This window comes from Oryctolagus cuniculus, chromosome 3 (genome assembly GCF_051225735.1).
Source record: "Oryctolagus cuniculus isolate XC-2025 breed Fujian yellow rabbit chromosome 3, ASM5122573v1, whole genome shotgun sequence".
NCBI classification, from domain to species: Eukaryota; Metazoa; Chordata; class Mammalia; order Lagomorpha; family Leporidae; genus Oryctolagus; species Oryctolagus cuniculus.
The window spans coordinates 107,810,299-107,832,836 of NC_142869.1; the positions used below are offsets into that span (position 1 = coordinate 107,810,299).

At 40.8% G+C, this 22,538-nt stretch overlaps 1 protein-coding gene across 21 annotated transcripts in view; it reads right to left on the bottom strand.

The window, feature by feature from the left end:
* R3HDM1 (R3H domain containing 1) overlaps positions 1–22,538 on the bottom strand; it is a 127,304-nt gene that overhangs the window by 36,190 nt on the left and 68,576 nt on the right. For 20 of the 21 annotated variants that reach the window (XM_089329261.1, XM_070071005.2, XM_051849604.3 and 17 more), the window contains 2 exons: positions 20,669–20,823; positions 19,770–19,921 (listed from right to left, as the gene is read on the bottom strand). In XM_089329261.1, the coding sequence (XP_089185387.1) occupies positions 19,770–19,921; positions 20,669–20,823 (307 nt within the window). Of the gene's footprint in view, positions 1–16,823; positions 17,127–19,769; positions 19,922–20,668; positions 20,824–22,538 lie in introns of those variants that run through there. The other variant, XM_089329268.1, reaches the window with a different exon arrangement.

Sequence of the window (22,538 nt, forward strand, 5' to 3'; positions counted from 1 at the left end):
CTAACAGAAAAACAGAAAGTTTAAACTAGTCATAGGTTATTCCATATTTCTCTTACATCTTTTTTTTATTAGATTCTCCTATTAATAACAGCACTGTTATAACTTGTTTTGTAGTAATTTAAATTTTAGAAGAACTGAATTCAGTTCAGGGCTCTTGGTTTCAACCTGGTCCAACTCTAGATATTGTGTGCATTTGAGGAATGAACCAGTGGATGGAAGATCTCTGTCTCTCTGCGTCTCAAGAAAAAAAAATATTGGTGGGTGGATTATCTTTGTGGCCAACTTTTAGAAGTACCAAAAAAAATGTATGGTGAACTTGTGTTTTGTTAAGTATCCTCAGATTGAATAACAGAAAAACAGACTTGGAACAACTAACAATCATTTAATGTTTAAATGTCAATGCATGGTACTGCTAGGTGTTTTATCCATCTTTCTGTTAAAGTTACCTTAATCCTCATTTCTTGGATTACAGGTGAGAATGAATGTTTTCTCCCACTGAAACATACTCTGAGTATTCCCCAAGTGAGTCAACTATCACCACGAATTACTTATTTGTAGAGACTTAGTTTTGTCACTCTAGAACACTCAGAAGTGATAAAAATGCTTTACATAACCAGCTTTTTTCTAGGTTTATAACACTTCCTCATATCTTGCTACTTTCCTTTGAATATTTCTCTTAATGTAATTCTAATAAATCTTTACACAAAAGACCTTTAAGTTATCCATCTACTCTTTGATAATATATATATCTTGAATTCCAATTCACTGAAAAAAGCAATCAGAAGAGATTTTCATAAGCTCCTCACCACACCTATCCACCTACCATATCTGTATCTTTATGCTCTGTGCTTCCTCCTCTTCCCATCTATGACTTCACTGTGCCCTTATCTAAGGCTAACGTGCTTTCATTTTTATGCTGGATTGCATGCTTGTAGTGGCAAATTTCTTCCTACTAAGTAAGCCTTTCCCTTCAACATACAAAGATGAAATCTCCCCCTCCCCTTTTAAAAAAATCTTACTCCCTTCTTTTTTTAAAAAAAGATTCGTTTATCTTATTTGAAAGGCGGAGTTACATAGAGAGGGAGAGGCAGACAGAGATCTTCCATCCTCTGGTTCACTCCCTAGATGGCCTCAATGGCGAGGGCTGTGCTATTCCAAAGCTGGGAGGGAGCCTGGAGCTAGATCGGAAGTGGAGCATCTGGAATCGAAGAGGCACTCATATGAGATATCAATGTTGTAGGCAGTGGTTTAACCCACTACGCCTCAGTGCTGGCCCCAAAATATTTCTTTCAATTAAAAAATAGGTGCCCCCTTCTGACTTCATTCCTCCCTGCATGTGCTATCTAACTCCCTGTTCCTCCTTATGAAAGCAATTCTCTCCAGAAGTTGCCTCTATTTTTGTCTCCAATTCTTCTACTTCCATTCTCTACGTTTTTTTTTGTCCCAAAGTCTTCTACATATTTAAGATTTTGATTTTTTTTTTTTTTTTACTTTTTAGAGGGTCAGGTCTGAAAGATACACATAAGACCACCTAAAAATGATTAATAAATAATTATAAAATGAAAACCTGTGAACTTCCATGCAGACTGAAAAACAAAACATTGCTAACATCTTGAAGTTTCCTTACTTTCACTCACCATGAGCGTCTAACTGATCCCAACCCCCACCAATGACTTTTGTGATACTCAATTACTTTTTCTTTGTAGTTTTACAAACCACATATGCACTCCAAAAAATAGTTATGTTTTTAGAGTTTATGATCTTAAATAAATGAAGTTATACTGTATGGGTTATTTTACGACTTTTTTCTGTTATTCAGCATCAATTGTGAGACATCAGTATAAATCATTTGCATATATGTAGCTGCAGTTTACTCAATTTATTTTGTTGCAGTCTCAATGAATATACCGTAATATATTTATATGTTCTATTCCATATTATTTGGGTTTCTTCCATTATTAGGCTAAGTACTACTGTTATAAACATTAAAGCACACTCTATATATTCTGGTACACATTTGTTAAGGTTTTTCTTATTTTTAAAATAACAGTTAAAATGTATTTTACTAAATTGAGTTCAAAGGCAGAGAGAGTAGGGGGGAGAGGGGCTGGGGGAAGGGAGAAAGGGAGATAGATAGATAGATAGATGGATACATAGATATGACACCTTTCACCTGCTGTTCATTCCTTGAATACCTTCAACAGCCAGGGCCTGGGACAGGCCAAAACCAGGAGCTGGGACATCTACCCAGGTCTCTCATGTGGATGGCAGAGGCACAACTACTTGAGACATTACGTACCATCTTCCATGGTGCACATTAGCAGGAAGAAGGAATTTGAAGCAGAGTCCAGACTTGAACCAAGGTACTATGACAGAAGTGCAGGTGTCTCAAGCAGTGTCTTGATCTAGGACACGTCTGCCCCTAGAGTTGTTTTGTTTTTTAAAGGCAGAGAGGCTGATAAACTTTTCTGTCAAGCCAGCAAGTATATTTTAGTTCTGAGGAACATGTAGGCCTCTTTGATTTTAAAAAGTGAATCCTTTAAACATTCAAAAATCATTCTTTACTTGCGGACTACAGTTTTCTGATATTTGTTCAAGGATTGAAAGCAAGTAGCAAACTGCTAAAAAATAGGGGATGTACACCTTCAACATCTAAGATGGTTTCCTGCATAAAGTTTTTACATATATTTTATTACAGTTATTTTAGGGCATTCGATTTTTTTAAAAGATTATTTATTTGAAAGTCAGAGAGAGAAGGAGAGGCAGAGAGAGAGAGAGGTCTTCCATCTGCTCGTTTACTCCCCAACTGGCTGCAACAGCTGGAGCTGCGCCAATCTGAAGCCAGGAGACAGGAGCTTCTTCCGGGTCTCCTACATGGGTGCAGGGGCCCCAAGACATGGGCCATGTTCCACTGCTTTCCCAGACCATAGCAGAGGGCTGGATTGGAAGTGGAGCAGCCGGGACTCAAACTAGAGCCCACATGGGATGCCTGCACTGCAGGTGGTGGCTTTAACTGCTATGCCACAGCACTGGCCCTAGGGCGTTTAATTTTTAAAAATTGTATTTGTCAAAAAAATATATCTTAAAATTTATATATTTCATTTTATTTGAGTGGAAGGCAGAAGAGAGAGCTGGGACTTGAATGCAGGCACTCAATATGGGTTGTGGATGTCCCACCTGGAGTCTCAACTACTATACCAAACATGCTCCAGGCATTTGCTTTTTAAAATATTTCATTTTCAGTCGGGTTCTAAAACAGGTTTTACAATTTGTCTCCTAACTTAGGGAGGGCCTCTGCTTGGGTTCCCCTTTCTTGAACCAAAGATGGGAAAAATCTCTCTAGGCAGCCAAATGGTGAAATAACAAGATTCACTTTTTGTTTCCCCTCTCTCAAGGTTAAGCATCCAACGCACAACACTATTGCTTCATACACTTTCTTTGCTTTTTAAGTAAAGATAGGTGGACAAATCTTTTTTCTATTATTCCATTTTGGATAGAAATGGATGTGGGAGAAGGTAGGTTTTAAAGATTCTTCTTTCTAGGTTGGCATTGTGGTGCAACGGATAAGGCTGCTGCCTGTGATCCCGGCATACTATGTGGGCGCCACATAGTGAACTGGCTGTTCCACTTCCAACCCAGCTCCCTGCTAATGTGCTGGGGAGGTGGAGGATGGCCCAAGTGCTCGGTCCCCGTACCCACATGGGAGACCCAGAGGAAGATCCTGGCTCCTGGCTACTGACTAACCTAGCCATGGCGATTATTCCGGGTGCAAACCAGCAGATGGAAGATCTTTGTCTCTCCCTCTCAGTAACTCTGCCTTTCAAATAAATAAAATAAATAAATATTTTTTATAAATAAATATTTTTTAAAAAGATCCTTTCTTCAACATACCTTTATTTTCCATGACACCCAGTAGGATACAGAAATCAGCATTCTCTCAAACCATACAAATTATTCACAAAAAAAATATACACAAGATGTGGCAGAGATACTTCCAACAAATTCTTCTTATACTTCCTAAAGTAGGCTGGCCTTTCTCAAGGGATTGCTTATAATCTAGGCTGCTGAGGTTGATTTGTTTGAGAGGAGGAGCGTGGTGGGGGCAAGAGGCGCGGAGTCACCACACAGACCCCAGGAGTCCGGTGAAAGTGGGCCAGAGGTGAGCAGCCCGCAGACTCATTTATTTCAGTTGATAAGGAGCTTAAATAGCCAAGGCAGCCAATCTGGTCAAGGGGCGGTTTATGCCCTAACCAATCACAGCTTGCTGCCAGGCGGTATCTGAAGCCATCCAATCACAGCCTGTTGCCAGGCAGACTCCGTTGCCAGGTGGGTTTCGAAGCCATTCCTGAGTAGTTGACGCTAGCTTGCCAGCAGCCATCCTGGCATGGCCTTCTCATTCCACCACACTAGGCCTGAAGAAATACCAATGAAATGGTAGGCATGGGACTAGTCACTCACAAATCTTGAACAGTAAAGAAAGTCCTTCTGAATTTTGAAAAACATTTTAGAAGAGCTTATAATTTAGTTGAGAAACAAAAGCTATAAAAATTGAAACAGAAGAATCATTTAGAAGTAGGCAGATATTTTAGAGAATTACTCCATTTCTACATTATTTAAATAATATAAAATATAATGTATTATCCTAATAATATATAAATCACATGAAATTGTTATCTTCATTTCTCTTTTTTTCTTTCATTTTTCAAAAGTTTTACTTTTCTTAAAATAAACACTACTGGGGCTGGTGCTGTTGTATAGTAGGTTAAACCACCACCTGTCGTGCCAGTATCCTGCCTACTCCACTTCTTCTTCTTTTTTTTTTTTTCTTGACAGGCGGAGTGGATAGTGAGAGAGAGAGATGGAGAGAAAGGTCTTCCTTTGCTGTTGGTTCGCGCACCGCGCTGATCCGAAGGCAGGAGCCAGGTGCTTCTCCTGGTCTCCCATGGGGTGCAGGGCTCAAGCACTTGGGCCATCCTCCACTGCCTTCCCGGGCCACAGCAGAGAGCTGGCCTGGAAGAGGGGCAACCGGGAAAGAATCTGGTGCCCCGACCAGGACTAGAACCCAGTGTGCCCGCGCCGCTAGGTGGAGGATTAGCCTATTGAGCCGCGGCGCCGGCCCCTGCTCCACTTCTGATCCAGCTCTCTGCTAATGGCCTGGGAAAGCAGTGGCAGATGGCCCAAGTGCTTGGGCCCCTGCAGAAGCTCCTGGTTCCTCGCTTTGGATTGGCCCAGTTCTGGCCATTGTGGCTATTTGGGGAGTGAATGAATCAGTGGATGGAAGACCTTTCTCTCTGTAACTGTCTCTCAAATAAATAAATAAATCTTAAAAACAAACAAACAAACAAAACAGAGTTTCCAAGATGGCAGAGAAAGGAGGGAGCTTACTGCTCCTAGCCTAGGGGAAGATAGCTGAAAAAGTAGAGCGAGTACAATCTCAGGGAAGAGTTAGGGAGAAAACAACAGAGGAAACTCCATGCAAATTAGAGGGTCATTGTGGATCTACATAGAGGGTATGGATGTACATAACTCAGGACCCCAGCAGCTTAGAGCCTTAGTACCACCTTTGGAATAAGGTGAGAACAGACTGTTGCAGCCCAAGCCATTGGCTATAAAGCTGTGGGAAGAGCCTGGTGTGTATGGCTTGGAGTCCTGTAGGGGACAGTGTATCTGTCAACCTAGAGGGAAAAAAAGGGGGCCACATTTCTCTCTCCCTGACGACCTGGCACTGATGTCCTGTAATTAGCTGAGAAAGGGTGTACGGCATTTTGGATATGTGTAACAGCGCCACCTTGTGTTCACGATCCAGCAACCAGCCAAGGGGAGAGGCCTGAGTATGGCTGGGAGAACTGAGAGGGGACTGGGTGCTCATGATTGTAGGAACATTGTGTGTTGGTACTGTCAAAACATTGTGGCTGCATGGGAGAGCGCAGGGTGTGGCTGGGACTTTGGGCAGTCAGTGTGGGTGGCTCCATATGCTTGGGGCTTCCTGATTCCCTTGGTGAGGGTCATTACTGCAGGATCAGTGTTCACACTGAGGATTGCACGGATCCTTTGTGTGGTTCTTATGGCAGTGCAGATGAATATTGTGCCCACTGGTGCTAGTGCCCAAACAATGGTCTCCTTGAAGGAGAGGTGGTGAGCATGAGACTATGCCAACAGAGTTGAAAACCTCCCCTCTGATTAAAAATAAAAGGAGATTTACTGCACCCAACTTGGGTGTCATCTTGGACACTCCCCTCAACCTGGAGCACTGAACAGAGCTCCTTGACCATACCTAGAAAACACCTCTGGGTATTCACTGAAAGCACAGACACTCTACTAAGCCAAAGAGGCACAGTCCAAAGATAAAAGCCAGCACGGGGCGGGGGGGACCCAAAAAAACAAACAAGTACCTCCAACAACAACAACAACAAAACAAGTATCTCCACAAATGTTGAAAAATAAACACAACAATTCAAGAAACAAGAATAATGAAGACAACATGACGTTCCCAAAAGAACACAACAACACTTCAATATGAGAATGTGAAGATGAAGAGATTGACGAAATGCCAGAAATGGAATTCAAAAGAACTGATTGTAGGATTACCTAAAAATAATCAGAAGCAAATCCACGAATTAAAGAAATCCATACATGACATGAATGAAAATTTTTCCCATGAAATTGAGACTTTTAAAGAGACATCAAATGAAATAGTGGAAATGAAGAATTATATAGATCAAATAAAAATGTGGTGGAAAGCCTTAACAACAGATTAAGTGTACAACACATTACTACTACCTGTGTTGTAAGTTTATTTCTTACTGTATCTTATTTCTCTAGGTGTTAGTAGTTTACTTCATGATAACAGAAATGAAAATTTATTAAAAGATAAGGTTCAGAATGACTGATTTTATTATCAGTAATTATTTCAAAGGATGGCTGAGGCAAACAAAATGCAAAACTAAAAACTTAGCAGAAATAAAATGAATCCAAGAGAGGCATCAGAAGTAGGACAAAGAGGACACTAGGGGATTACTAGGATACAAAAAAGGAAAAATAGACTGTGGAGAGGAAAAAAGGGAACACTAAAAAGTAGGTTTTCTTTTCCATTACTACACAAAGATTCTATGAAGCATTTTCTTTATAGTGTTCTAAAACATAAAGATCTTTTCAACTTCCTCTCTATGTATGTTTGGCTAACCCTTTGAGATACAGATCAAAGACAAAGGTATATTATCCTTTTTGAGTTCCAAGATAAAAAAGGGGAAAATGAAAGGTAAAATAGTAGAAAAATCACTAAAAACGAGAGCATTTTAGAGATATCCAACTAGTTTGCCACTTATACAGGCTCTGTAGGTACCAAACTAATTTTTCTCTCCGTTCTAAAGTCTGAGAAAAAAAAATCTCATGATGAGTTACTATAACACTAGAGTCCCTGATCAGACAGGAAAGTGACAGGGCACATGACCTATATCAGAACATGCTCAGTTTTCACACTGGCACACAACACAAATAAATCAATCACAAAATTACCTTGGTGAAAAATAAAAGTTTGAAAGTAAGAATGATAATTCAAACTACTTTTCTGAATAAGCTGCAAAATAAGGTTGCTAAGCAACCAAAGTTAAATAAGACATTTACAAAACAAAGGCTTAGTGTTCTTATTCTTTATAACCTGATAGCGGAAAGAAGGCTATCACAGTCCATTTAGTATCAAAAACATACTGCTTGGATCAGGACCCTGTAGCTTAGAGACTTTCCACCTAGCAAATACTATTTGGAACTTATTTGCTTAACTTTGTGCTTGAGGATATCAAATCAAGTCTACATCAAATTGTAAATTTAAAACTCAGAACAGTATAGGAGGATTCAAAATGTCTGTGGACTTCCATTTGCTGGAAGACCTCTCTCTTGACTCTCTCTCTCTCTTGCCTCTTCTTCTCTAACTCTTTCAAATAAAAAAGTAAATCTTCCCCACATCGTATATCAGAATGCCTGTGTGTGGGTATCAGCTCTGCTTCTGATTCTTGCTTCTTGCTCACGTGCGTGCTGGGGGGTAGCAGATGAACAGTTGGGTTCCTGCTATCCATGTGGGAGACTTGGTGTAGATTCCCAGCTCCCAGCTTCAACCTGGCCCAGCCCTGGCCATTGCAGGCATTTAGTGGTATGAACTAGCAAACGGCAGCCCTCTATCTGCCACTCAGCCTCTCATAAATTTTAAAAAAGCACATTTTCCATGAACTTTGTGAAGCCTCATCAGATTACTTGGAAACATTTGCTAGAATATATAAACCTGTCCAATTATGCACAGTATGCAGTAATTTATATAGTTTTATATTAGGATACTGGACTTCAGATGAAAATGTAATAAATACTGACAACTATACTAAAACTGTAATATATTACTGGGCTTTGGCTACTTGTAGATAGATAAGTCATGTATGAGGACATAATTAAATGAGATCAATTAAATGAGATTATCCAGGGTTGGGAATATGACTGGGAGGTGCAGAGGTCATTCTAATGTGCTACCAAGATTAAGAATCACCAATAGGGGCTGGTATTGTGGTGTAGCAGATAAAGCTACCAGCTGTGATGCCAGCATCCCATTTGGGCACTGGTTTGTGTTCCAGCTGCTCACTTCTAATCTAGTTACCTGCTAATGGCCTGGGAAAAGCAGCAGCAGATGGCCTGAGTACTTTGGGCCCCTGCCATCCTTGTGGAAGACTTGGATGAAGCTCATAGCTTCGGGTTTCAGCCCGGTCTAGCTGTGGCCATTGTAGCAATCTGGGGAGTGAACCAGTGGATGGAAGATTGATTCTTTCTCTCTAACTATGCTTTTCAAAAAATAAATAAATCTGAAAAAAAAATCACCAATAGATGCTGTATAAGTAAGATGGTGCTGGAAATCAGAAAATAAAAGCTCAAGCCTTCAGGTTTAACACTATGGTTAACCTTTTCTAAGTTTAGTAGCCTCTTATTTCTGTGTGAAATAAGCACATATTTATCTTTTTTAGCAGGATAATGTGAAGACAAATGAGGTGCTGGAAATGAAAGGCTTTATTTACATTTCTAAGCATTTTGTAAGAAAACCTTCATTTTAGTAGGAATGAAATGGAAGGTGAGGCAAACACTGATTAGGTAGGTAAGGTGCAAATTATAATGCTGAAGCTGCATACCATTCAGTAAGCAAAATGATTAGTGTAGAGCCATAAGTGCTGTTCCTTACAACTTTCAAATTCTTATATTCACCTTGCATTATTTTGTTCCATATACATAAATTTAGCTTTCCATAAAAACTAGCTATCTAAGGATAAGATTGTGTCCTATTTTTTATATCTAAAATATTTAAATAAATATATACATCACTACTGAATTGAGTTTTCTGACATTGGAGCAAAAGGTAAACTTTAGTGTTCCAAAAAAATTGAAAGCTACAGACATCAAATTTTATATTCTTTTTATTTGAGCATCATGCTTTAGGTAAGATTTAGTAGACTTTAACAGTAGAAGTGACAATCCAATAACAGTATGCATTTACATTGTTAATATAACAAATTTTGCATACCTTTATTGTGTTTAATATAGCATTAGGCATAACATTCAGTTGACTATTATTTGCAGCAGTTATGTTCTATAAAGCTACAAGTATAGTGAATTAGTAAACAATGAAACTGTTCTCCTAGGGAAAATATAGCAAGGTTTCTATAAGCCTTGAAGCACAGTATTGCAACAACAGGTCAACGTATAAGCTTGTTTTTCTTTTTTTTTTTTTTTTTTTAATTTATTTGACAGAGTTAGACAGTGAGAGAGAGACAGAGAGACAGAGAGAAAGGTCCTCCTTCCGTTGGCTCACCCTCCCAAATGGCTGCCACCGCCGGAGCTACGCTGATCCGAAGCCAGGAGCCAGGTGCTTCCTCCTGGTCTCCCATGCGGGCGCAAGTGCCCAAGCACTTGGGCCATCCTCCACCGCCCTCCCAGGCCACAGCAGAGAGCTGGACTGGAAGAGGAGCAACTAGGACCAGAACCCAGTGCCCACATGGGATGCCAGCGCCACAGGCGGAAGATCAACCAAGTGAGCCACAGCGCCGGCCCCATAAGCTTGTTTTTAATGTGTTTCTGTTTAAAGACATTGTATTAATATATACAAGGGAACTTCAAATTTTGCAGAAAAATGGAATTTAAATAACTTCATTTATTTTGTAAAAAACATTGAAATCCATGCAGTGTTTTTGTAGAAGGCACTTTCTATGAACTTTTTGAAGGCTCCTTCTACTTCCTAAAATAACTCATTATATACAGTATTTCCCTATAATAAAATACTCAGAAGTGTTTTCTTTCGGATTTCAGTCTCACAAAATGCTGTGCACCGTGCTTTTTAAAAATGCACCCATGAACCCCCAAAGTTAGCCACTTGTCCTTTCTATAACTTCATCATATATTCCGTATGTTCCTTTAGTGCTTCCTACAATTTAGTCACATGTACCAATCTGTGAATTTCCTCTTCTTTTTTCTGGATGTACCGTGCATTACTGATTTGTTTACACTGAACTAATGGCCAGCAGCAACATAATTCATGCCTGAACACACAACAGAGCCTTCTGTGCTTAGGAACACAACACAACTTCAGCATTATGTTTGGAGGCCATTTAAACAGTAAAATCACAGCAAAAAGCACTAAGCTGGAAATAATGTGGCACTAAACAGTGAAAAGAACACTTGTTTACTTACAATATGAGAACTACTGGGAAGGACAGTGTAGCTTGTCTGATCTTAGCTAGAAACATGTGTATCTGACAAGTGTATGAATGAACAAAGAAAGTGTTGGGAATATGAATTTTGAGATTAAAAGCAAATTTTAGCAAGTAGGCAAATTTCTTTTTTTCTTTTTTTGACAGGCAGAGTGGACATTGAGAGAGAAGAGACAGAGAGAAAGGTCTTCCTTTTGCCGTTGGTTCACCCTCCAATGGCCGCCGTGGCCAGCGTGCTGTGGCCGGCGCACCGCACTGAGCCGATGGCAGGAGCCAGGTACTTATCCTGGTCTCCCATGGGGTGCAGGGCCCAAGCACTTGGGCCATCCTCCACTGCACTCCCTGACCACAGCAGAGAGCTGGCCTGGAAGAGGGGCAACCGGGACAGAATCCGGTGCCCCGACCGGGACTAGAACCTGGTGTGCTGGCGCCGCAAGGCGGAGGATTAGCCTAGTGAGCCGCGGCGCCGGCCATAGGCAAATTTCTAAATATAGAATCTACACATAGTGAGAATCTACTGTACAGTTTATATATTTTGAAAAATTAATGGGCTATTATATTTCATTTCTAGTTTAATATTCTCATAAAAATGTAGACTTCAAAATTAGTAAGGTAAATAAAGAGACAACTATTTATTTTTTAATTTTTTTTGACAGGCAGAGTGGACAGTGAGAGAGAGAGGTCTTCCTTTTGCCGTTGGTTCACCCTCCAATGGCCGCCGCGGCCGGTGCGCTGTGGCCGGCGCACCACGCTGATCCAAAGCCAGGAGCCAGGTGCTTCTCCTGGTCTCCCATGAGGGTGCAGGGCCCAAGCACTTGGGCCATCCTCCACTGCACTCCCTGGCCACAGCAGAGAGCTGGCCTGGAAGAGGGACAACCGGGACAGAATCTGGCACCCCGACGGGACTAGAACCCGGTGTGCCGGTGCCGCAAGGCGGAGGATTAGCCTATTGAGCCGCAGCGCCGGCCAAGAGACAACTATTAAAAGGTTTATTTATTTATTCATTGAAAGGCAGAATGATGGGGCCAGCACTGCAGTGCAGTGGGTTAAGTTGCCTGCTGCCTGCAACATCAACATCACATATGAACATCAGTTCAACTGCCAGATGCTACACTTCCAATCCAGCTCCCTGCTTATATGCCTGGAAAAACACAGAAGATGGTCTGGTGCTTGGGTCCCCGCTACCCATGTGGAAGACTTGGAGTTCCAGACTCCTGGCTTCCATCTGTCTCAGCCCAAGACATTGCTGCCACTTGGGGAGTGAACAAGCTGATGGAAGATCTTTCTGTCTCTCCCTCTTTCTGTAACTACTTTTCAAATTAATCAGTCTTAGAGAAAGAGAGAGAGTGTGTGTGTGTTTCAACTGTTGGTTCACTGACCAGATGCACACAATAGCCACACCAGCCAGGGCTGGGCTAGGCCAAAGTCAGGAGCCAGGAACTCCATCTTAGCCTCCTACGTAGTTGGCAGGAATCCAAGTACTTGAGCCATCATCTGCTGCCTCCTAGGCACATTAGCAGGCAATTAGATGGGAACAGAGGCAGCACTCTATCCCAGGCACACTGTTTTGAGATGTGGGCATTCCAAAGAGTGGCTTAAGACAGATGCATAATATATGCATTAATAATTTTTTTACAGAGAGAAGGAGAGGTAGAGGTAGAGGTAGAGGTAGGTAAGTAGAGGTAGGTAGGTAGAGAGAGAGAGAGAGAGAGAGGCCTTCTATCCACTGGTTCACTCCCCAGTTGGCCACGACAGCTGCAATCCCCAGTTGGCCACAATAGCTGGAGCTGTGCGATCTGGAGCCGGGATTGTCTTCTGGGTCTCCCACGTGGGTGCAGGGGCCCAAGGACTTGGGCCATCTTCTACTGCTTTCCCAGGCCATACTAGAGAACTGGTTCAGAAGTGGAACAGCCATGGAACTAGCACTTATATGGGATGTCAGCACTGCAGGCAATGGCCTTCTCCACTACACCATACTGCTGGCCCGATCTCTCTAAAAGATTTAATTACTGGGTCCAGCGCTGTGGCGTAGTGGGGAAAGCTGATGCCTGCAGTGCTGGCACCCCATATAGGTGCTAGTTCCACGGCTGTTCCACTTGTGAACCAGCTCTCTGGTATGGCCTGTGAAAGCAGAAGATGGCCCAAGTCCTTAGGACCCTGCATCCACGTCAGAGACCTGGAAGAAGCTCCTGGCTCTTAGCTTTAGATCGGCACAACTCTGGCAGTTTTGGCCATTTAGGGAGTGAACCAGTGGATGAGAGACTCTCTCTGCCTCTCTGTAACTCTGCCTTTCAAATAAATAAATAAACCTTTTTTAAAAAAAGGTTAAATGACTTTAAAGGTAAAATAGCCATGAGCTAATAACTCCATATGGGTCTTCAATGTGGGTAGGAGGGGCTGAAGTACTTGGGCCATCTTCTTCTGCCTTCCCAAGCACATCAGTGTGAAGTAAGATGGGACTGTGTTCTGATATGAGATGCTAGCATTCCAAGCAATGGCTTAATCTGTAGCACACCACAAGGCTAACCCCTCTCTTTCAAAAATTAAAATTTGAGGCCCGCACCGCGGTTCACTAGGCTAATCCTCCACCTGCGGCGCCAGCACACCAGGTTCTAGTCCCGGTTGGGGCACCAAATTCTGTCCTGGATGTTCTTCTAGTCCAGCTGTCTGCTGTGGCCCAGGAAGGCAGTGGAGGATGGCCCAAATGCTTGGGCCCTGCACCTGCATGGGAGACCAGGAGGAAGCACCTGGCTCCTGGCTTTGGATCGGTGCAGCGCACTGGCCGTAGTGGCCACTTGGGGAGTGAACCAGCGGAAGGAAGACCTTTCTCTCTGTCTCTCCCTCTCACTGTCTAACTCTGCCTGTCAAAATAAATAAATAAATAAGATTTGAAAAAAAGGGAAAAAATTAACATCGTACTATAGGTAGTCTAATTGGGAATGACATTCAAAAATAAAAATAGGTATTGCTTAAAGGACAAACTGATGATATTCTAAGGCTTTTCTCAGCTTTCATTATTTGCTTTATCCAGTTTTACCTGGTGTATCCAGTTAGTACACTGATTTGGAACACTGCTCAAAATGAGTAATACCAAAGGTATTGAACTACAAAAACAGAAATCACAGGAGCAGGTGTTGAGGCTATTAATTAAGATGCTATAGAATTATAGGAGTTCCTTAGATATTTTGGATGTTACCACTTATCACAGAAACAGTTTTTAAATATTTTCTTCCATTCTTTAGTGTGCACTTTCACCCTGCTAATTGTGCCCTTTGTTGAGCGGAGGCTATTTAGGGCTACAAATGAATTTTAGCATGATGCTAGATGTTAGATATAGTCCAATTTATCTATTTTTGTTTTTGTTGCTTTCACAACCTTTTTCCAGAGCATGATCTTCCAGGATTTGACTAGTGAGTTTTTTTTTTTGTTTTTTTTTTTTTTTTTTTTTTGGACAGGCAGAGTTAGTGAGAGAGAGAGAGAGAGAGAGAGAGAGAGAGAAGTCTTCCTTTCAGTTGGTTCACCCCCCAAATGGCTGCTATGGCCGGTACGTTGCAGCTGGCGCGCCACATGGATCCGAAGCCAGGAGCCAGGTGTTTTCCTCCTGGTCTCCCACGCGGGTGCAGGGACCAAGCATTTGGGCCTTTCTCCACTGCCTTCCCAGGCCACAGCAGACAGCTGGACTGGAAGAGGAGCAACCGGGACAGAATCCGGCACCCCAACTGGGACTAGAACCCGGGGTGCCGGCGCAGCAGGCAGAGGATTAGCCAAGTGAGCCGTGGCGATGGCCAGACTAATAAGTCTTAAAACATACACACACATGCACACACACTCACTCAGTTCTAGTAACTCCACTGCAAATTTGAAACAGCTACATTGACAATAATCGATAGCAAGGAAAGAGACAGTAAGTCTCTAAATGAAAATATTCCTAACTTGCTTCCAAATATTGTGGGTACTGTGATCATTAATGCTAATGTTAAACTATTTTTAGTACTATTCTTAAGAATACAGGTAATTATATACGTTAGAATGATTTCCATACACAAATTCCTAGGCACACAACCTCCCGTACTCTCCTGTGAGGTATTACTCCTTATTATTTAAAATAAGAAAACCAGGGACCAGTGTTGTGTCTTACTGGGTTGAGCCTCCACTTGCAACACTGGTATTCCCTTTAAGTACCAGTTAAAGTCCTGGTTGTTCCACTTGTGATCCAGCTCCCTATTAACGGGCCTGCAAAAGCAGTAGATGATGGCCTAAGTTCTTTGGTACCAGCAACCCAAGTAGGAGACTACAATGGAGTTCCTGATTCCTTGCTTTGGCCTAATCTGGCCCTGGCTGCTACAGTCATTTGGGGAAGTGAACCAGTAAACAGAAAACCCCCACCCCCTCTCTGTTTATCCTTCTCTCACTCTGTAACTCTGTCTTACAAGTAAAAAAAAAAAAAATCTTAAAAACAAACAAACAAACAAACAAACAACAAAAACCCAAGGTATAAGGACACTAAACTGCCTAAGTTCACACAGGGTTGAAGGCAGGTTTGTTTGATTCCAAAGCCGACCTTCTAACCGTATCTTGCCACCCAACAGCTAGTGTTTAATGATGTAAGATTTTGTTATCTGCAAAATTAGCTTATTTGGATCCACTCAAGCCCTGATTCCAGAGCAGTGAAACTCCATAATGAGGAGCCTAAGGAAAATGGCATGTATTTGGATAAACATCCAGATTATGTCCTAAGGGTATTACAACTATAGGATGGTGAAAGAAGCAAAATGCAGGCTGGCAAAAATAATAAATAAATAAAATTATCAGTTGCAACACTAAATTTTTATGGATTAAATTTCTTTTTTTTTTTCTTTTGATTGATAAAGAGACAGAAAGGTCTTCCTTCTGTTGGTTCACCCCCCAAATGGCCACTACCGCCAGAGCTCCACTGATCTGAAGCCAGGACCCAGGTGCTTCTTCCTGGTCTCCCATGCAGGTGCAGGGACAATATAATGAACATATAACATATAATATAACATATAACATATAATGAACAAGCACTTGAACCATCCTCCACTGCCTTCCTGGGCCACAACAGAGAGCTAGACTGGAAGAGGAGTAACCGGGACTAGAACCTGGTGCCCATATGGGATGCTGGCACTGCAGGCGGAGGATTAACCAAGTGAGCCACTGCACTGGCCCCTATGGATTAAATTTCATCACAACTTGTCAGACATGACGTGGCCATATTAAAAAAATTGTAGACATTTTATATGTAAAACTTTATAAACTGAATTTTGTGTGCGAGTATTGTGCATTAACAAATCTTGCTCATGTTCCTACACTGTTATCTGTATTCATATATGATGAAGTGCAAGGAGAAAAGTGAGGAATATCCAAATAGGGAGAGCAACATGGGTTACCCAGTATGTTCGTGTAGAGAGGGAGAAAGGGAGAGAGAGAAAGAAAGCCCTTGTGATAGTGCTTGGGAGACAAAAGTTTAGAAGAAAACTGCACGCATGAAATGATCAGAAATCAGAAATAAAAATCAAATTTTTGGGGTTAATAATTTACAAACTTAATGTTCACAATATATTATTAAGGGGAAAATGCAAGATAATGTGTATTTCACTAAAATCTATCACCTAATTCCTATATATGTGCATGTACTAATTAGTTAGGAGGCCAATGTGATAGGATGCACACTAGGTCTGTGAATGCTGGTTACCTGTGGGAATGGGGATGGAGTAGGGTATGATGATTAATGTCCCTTTTATACATCTTTGTTCTGATTCACTTGTGTCAACAGCATTATTTATTGTGCAATTTTGAAACGGTAGACAATAAAGGATCCCCTTCTCCTTGCTTACCACCAAGCAAGCTTCTATGTGCTAACATACTAAAAACCTGTAATAGTCATTTGCTGGTTGCACAGTAGCTTGCTATTCTATAGTAGGCATTTTTGATAAAAATCTGCTGCGCTGTCTTTTTAGGGTCCCTGATAAAAATGGACATAACTGGTTACAGCCAACATTGCAACTTGAGCTGGCCCAGATCAAGTCAGACTGACTGAAGGGTTACTTTATGAGTCATTAGTTTTTCAGAAATGTTTATTCATTTATTTGAAAGGCAGAACGACACAGAGAGAAGGAAGAGAGATTTCCTGTCTGCTGATTCACTCCCCAAATGACCACAATGGCTGGAGATGAGCCAAGCTGAAGCCAAGAACGAGTAACTCCATCCAAGTCTTCCATGTGTGTGGCAGGAATCCAAGTATTTGACCCATTACCTGTTGACTCCCAGGTGCATTAGCAGGAAACTGGATCAGAGGTGGAAGTAGAACCCAATCCCAGGTACTTCAATTTGGGATGTAGGTGTCCCAAGTGGCAGCACCTTAACCTGCAACACCTGTACCAATTATGGTTCATTATATTGACACATTACATATCTCCAATGATGTTTCACTGGCCGTCTTTGACATGTGATATATGTAGTGGAATCGTTCGTTAATTGCATGTTGAAAGATTTTCTCCACCTCTTTCTTCTGTACCTATCATGTTCAGTCACTTAGTTTCACTCAGTTACATCCCATTTACCCTTACTCCAAAGTCTTTTCTTAATGGGGAGATTGATTTGCGTTTTATTATTCTAACACATCTCCTTGCTGGTTGGTAATAATTAATGTTCTCTTTCTTGGAAGACGAATTCAATGATTTTCTAATACTGTTCAATAATAGTTTTTAAAAAGTTAATGAAAAATTTAAAAATTACATACTTACAGAAACAATAATGTTAAAGCCAACAACTGATTACATATATGTACATATCCATATGCAAACTGGCCTTTCCTGCTCTCAAAATGTGCTTTTACATGATAGATTTAGTCAGCTAATACTCTGAGTCAGGCCTTGCTCTAGGTGCTTATCTCCAGACTAACCTCTGTTTTTCATTTATGCTAGAAAATATAAGGGAGAATAAACTTTCTTGCCTAAAATATACTTTGTACAGCTAGTAAATCTAGATTTATAAAGAACTGGTTGTTATAATTTAGTCCTTGGATGGTAATTCAATTATGAGATTAATAAAAAATACCAACAGTTGATATTTAAGTAACAGTTCCAAGTAAATTTGAGTATTATGGTGATTTGTGTATTAACTACTATCCAGAAGCATAAATAAAATTTCCTGTAGAGAACACGTTATATTCAGAAAAATGCTGTTAATTGCAAATAATTTTTATCCAAAGGATCCTTGATTAATGCTGCATGAGTTGACTTTCTATCATATAACTGGTGCAAAAGGTTCCATGATACAAGTCTGACAGAATACACATTCCCTGCTTTATCTATTCCATTTCTCACATTGTTAATCTATAGGTAGAACAGATCAATGCCAGTCAATGTCAGTTTGTTAACATGGTGACCAAGGACTACCATCAACTTACAGCCAGCTCATTTGGGTCTTTTTTGGGTCACAGCCCTAAACTGTGAGTAATTCGACTTTGCAATCAAGATTTCAAGTTAAAGGTTGTTGAAGATCTTCACAGATCTTTTAACTGCTGTGCTCCAGGCCACTCCAATTTTTATCTTTATTTTTTTTTTGCAGTAACAGGCCCAGGAAGCTACAACTATTGTTCTTTTCAAACTGTGGTCATCAGCACTCATCTGAAAGCTTTTGGATTTTGTCATCATGCTCTAAGTCTGGCTGCAGAAGCAGTTACAAAATTGTGCCTCTCCCCTCTATAATCACTTCTAGGGCTAAGTGCCTTCAGAAGTCAAGTATATACAAGATCTTTTTTGTTTGTTTGTTTCAAGGTATTAACAAATACAAAAAACATAATAAAGTTTTCAAATCTAAAATATCTTAAACAGGTTCTTAGAGGTTTGATTTTCTTTCACGAAAACTCTTCTTTCAAGCATGTAGGCCCCAAGAAGTAAATGATGTTTGGTGTCTTTTGGTCCCCAATGAGGCACCAGATCAAGTAGCAGCTATTTCTCTCAGCCTCTGCCCTATATATTATTGACTACTTTGGTAGCTTTCCCTGATCAACTAAAGGTTATTCTCTGGCTTGAAATGGAGATAATTAGGCAAGTTTCTCATCCTTTATTTCACCTACTTTAGCATAGAATTCTACCTCCAGGTGACATTTCAGAAACTGAATTAGCATTCTAGGTCTCAAATTTAGATATAATAAAAAGAAAATCTAAAATTGAGAGGATTTTCTCCTTATTTATGGAATTTAAACTCACACAACAACTGGAAAATGGACTGAGTACACATGCCATTTTCACTATGTAGCAGTAGCTCAACTTCAAAAGAACTGGGTCTCAAAATAACATAAAATCTCAAAGTTGCCTGTAAGATTCACAATGAACTTGTCATTCAAAAAGCCTGGGTCTCCTCAATCACACATTCAAACATTGGCAGCCACAGAGACAGTAAGAAGAGAAATATGTGAGCTCCTCTTGTTGGGGTACTGTCAGCAAATAACGTTAAAAACTAAGCCTCCATTTTTCTATGCAGATTTCAAAGAAATAAGCTACATCAATTCCTTTTCTATCCTCAAATGCCATCTGTAACCATAACTGGAGGTCAACAACTTCTTATCAGTGATTATAACTTAGGTCCTCACACAGCACAGATGCCTATCTGACAATCTCATAGGGATGTCATGAGAATAAACAAAAGGCTTTTTATAAACTCTGAATGATGGACTAGAGGGAACAAATTCAAAGGAAGATGACTATTTTTAACACATTAGGCTCGTACTTTTGCTCTTCCAAAGACAAAGCAGCTGATGAGTACTTCAGGACTTGCTTTAATATAGAGCTTCTGGTTCATTGCTTCTCTTATATGTTCTCTGCCGTTTTTGATAAAAAATGAGCTCCCCACAGCCTGAAAAGTTCTAGCAAGATATTTTGCTGCTAAGGTTTGCCTCTTCAACATTAGAAAAAAAATTCAGGTAATACCTCTTTGTTGATTTTAAAACTAGCAGCAGACCATAACGCTGATAAATAATTATCTGCTAGAGGGTCAGTTTCTTGGTCTTACCTTAGATTATTTTGTTGGCCAGGTGAAATGACGCTGTAGTAAACTGGCATTCCTGGTGTGGGCATAGATCCTTGACTGGACTGACTAGGGAACATAACAGGCTGTTGGTAGGTCTGATGGGCAATTCCTTGAGAACCTTGAGGCAGTGAAACCTAAAATTTGAAAGACAGTTTAAAGGGGAAAAAAACTTTGCAAATGCTTATGTTTCCAGCCTTCAGAGTTTATAGAATGAGCATCCAGGAAAAGCTAACACTGTCAACAGGCTTTCCTAATAAGTTAGCCATTGCACTACCACTTTATTTCTATGTTTCCTTGAGTCAGTTACTGGTTTTGGTTAGCATTTATCAATTTTACAGTAAGTTACACACCTTAGATTATGAACAAATATGATTTATGTCTGTAAGTTATTTAAGAAAAAGAACCTTTCCAAGTAAGGATGAGCATCAGAAATGAAAAGAGCAATTAACCTCAGTGGAACAAGTAAGATTCAGATAAGGTGTCTGAGGCACAATCAATCAGCAAGAGTGAGAGCTTTGGAGCTGAAGATAACAAGATGTGAGATTAGCTCCAGCATGTTACTTTTACACATTGGGTAAATGACTTAACTATTCTGAGGTCCCTCAGTTCTTTATCTGAAACAAAGGAAATGCCATCTCAGTCACAGGAAATTATTAACTCTGTTCTGAGACAGCACAATCTAAGGATCTAGTATAACAGGCATTCAGTTAACAGTGGACTTTCAATTCTTTGTTTTCTAAATTATCTATATGAAACCACATGGACATAATGGATCCTTCAGTTCTTGTTATCAATTCTGTAGTTTCTATAGAAGCACTGTAGATATACTGTTAACTTACTGAAAATTATTGCTATCAAAGTAGTTAAGAAAGACAACATACCTGATATGATGGCACTGAAGGGTAGGGGATGACCACCCCTTGAATCTGATTTCCAATGTTGCTGGGCTGGCCACTGACTAGGTTCTGACTCTGGGGTTGCTGAACTCCAACTATTCCTTGGTAGGTTTGCTGCTGGTTGGGTATAACTTGATAACCTGTAATGGCACAATGAGTTAAACCTTGCTTTGAGTTTACTTAATTCAATAGGGTGTTCCGGTATTTTAAGCAAGTATTTTTGTGTTCTAAAAAGACAGGATTTGTTTTACATGACAAATCCCAAAAGCTCTCTATTATGAGGTAATATTAAAGTTCATTATGTAGGTAATCCAAGTCAGCTACATTTTGCTCTCCTAAAATGTAGTCAAATAAAATATGTTTGCAATGATTTCTTCTACAGCTGAGCAAATTTACAGGATCATAGATTTGGTTAATATGAGATAATTACTATGCTGTGGTCATGATAATCTCCTATGAAACTAAGGGAGGGCTTTTAGCCTAGTGGTTAAAACACTACTTGAGGGGCCAGAACTGTGGCGCAGAGGATTAACGCCCTGGCCTAAAGTGCTGGCATCCCATATGGGTGCCGGTTCTAGTCCTGGCTGCTCCTCTTTGATCCAGCTCTCTGCTCTGGCCTGGGAGAGCAGGAGAAGATGGCCCAAGTTCTGGCTGGGCCCCTGCGTGGGAGACCTGGAAGAAGCTCCTGGCTCCTGATCGGCACAGCTCTGGCCGTTGCGGCCAATTGGGGAGTGAACCATTGGATGGAAGATCTCTCTCTCTTTCTCTCTCTGACTTTCAAATAAATAAATAAATCTAAAAAAAAAAAAAAAACCTACTTGATTTCTTTCTTTCTTTTTTTTTTTTTTTGACAGGCAGAGTGGACAGTGAGAGAGAGAGAGACAGAGAGAAAGGTCTTCCTTTGCTATTGGTTCACCCTCCAATGGCCGCCGCAACTGGCGCGCTGTGGCCGGCGCACCGTGCTGATCCAAAGGCAGGAGCCAGGTACTTATCCTGGTCTCCCATGGGGTGCAGGGCCCAAGCACCTGGGCCATCCTCCACTGCACTCCCGGGCCACAGCAGAGAGCTGGCCTGGAAGAGGGGCAACCGGGACAGAATCTGGCGCCCCGACCGGACTAGAACCTGGTGTGCCGGCGCTGCAAGGCGGAGGATTAGCCTAGTGAGCCGCAGCACCGGCCAAAAACCACTACTTGAGATATACCAGTAGTCATGGCTCTCCTTCAATTTGTTTCTTGTTAATGGGCACCCTGGTAGGCAGTGAATGATGGCTCAAATACTTGGTCTCTGACTCTGTCATGGGAGACCTGAATGAAGCTCTGGGTTCCTGGCTTCAGCCTGGCCTAGTCAGGGCCACTGTGGGCACTTAGAAAGTTAACTAGCAGATGGGAGATCTCTGGCTGTCTCTGTTCCCTCCCTCTCTCTACCTTTCCAAAATAAATAAATGAATAAAAAAGTGAAAAACTAGTTTTTTCTGGGGACCCTATATGATTTGTGCAAAATAAGAATATATAGGGCCACTTGTTAATAAGTTACAAATTTCAAATTGGAAACAGCAAGACACTAAAGGCATCTGAAGAGGCTACATGCCTTATGAAACTGGCCCAGTCAATGGCCAAAAAATAAAATAAAATAAAAATACCAGCGTGGGAGAAGCCCTTTAGATAATAGTTTGAAAACTTACACTAAAAGATCAATCCTTAAATTAGGATTTAGTAATTGCTTTGCCTATGTGCTCATTTTATTATTAAGGTCATACATAAGCTAAAGGCACTACTGGTAATTTAAGTAGTAAATCAAGAATATTTTTACTTTTACTAAGTGCACTTATTACTTATTTAAATGATAATTTATAATG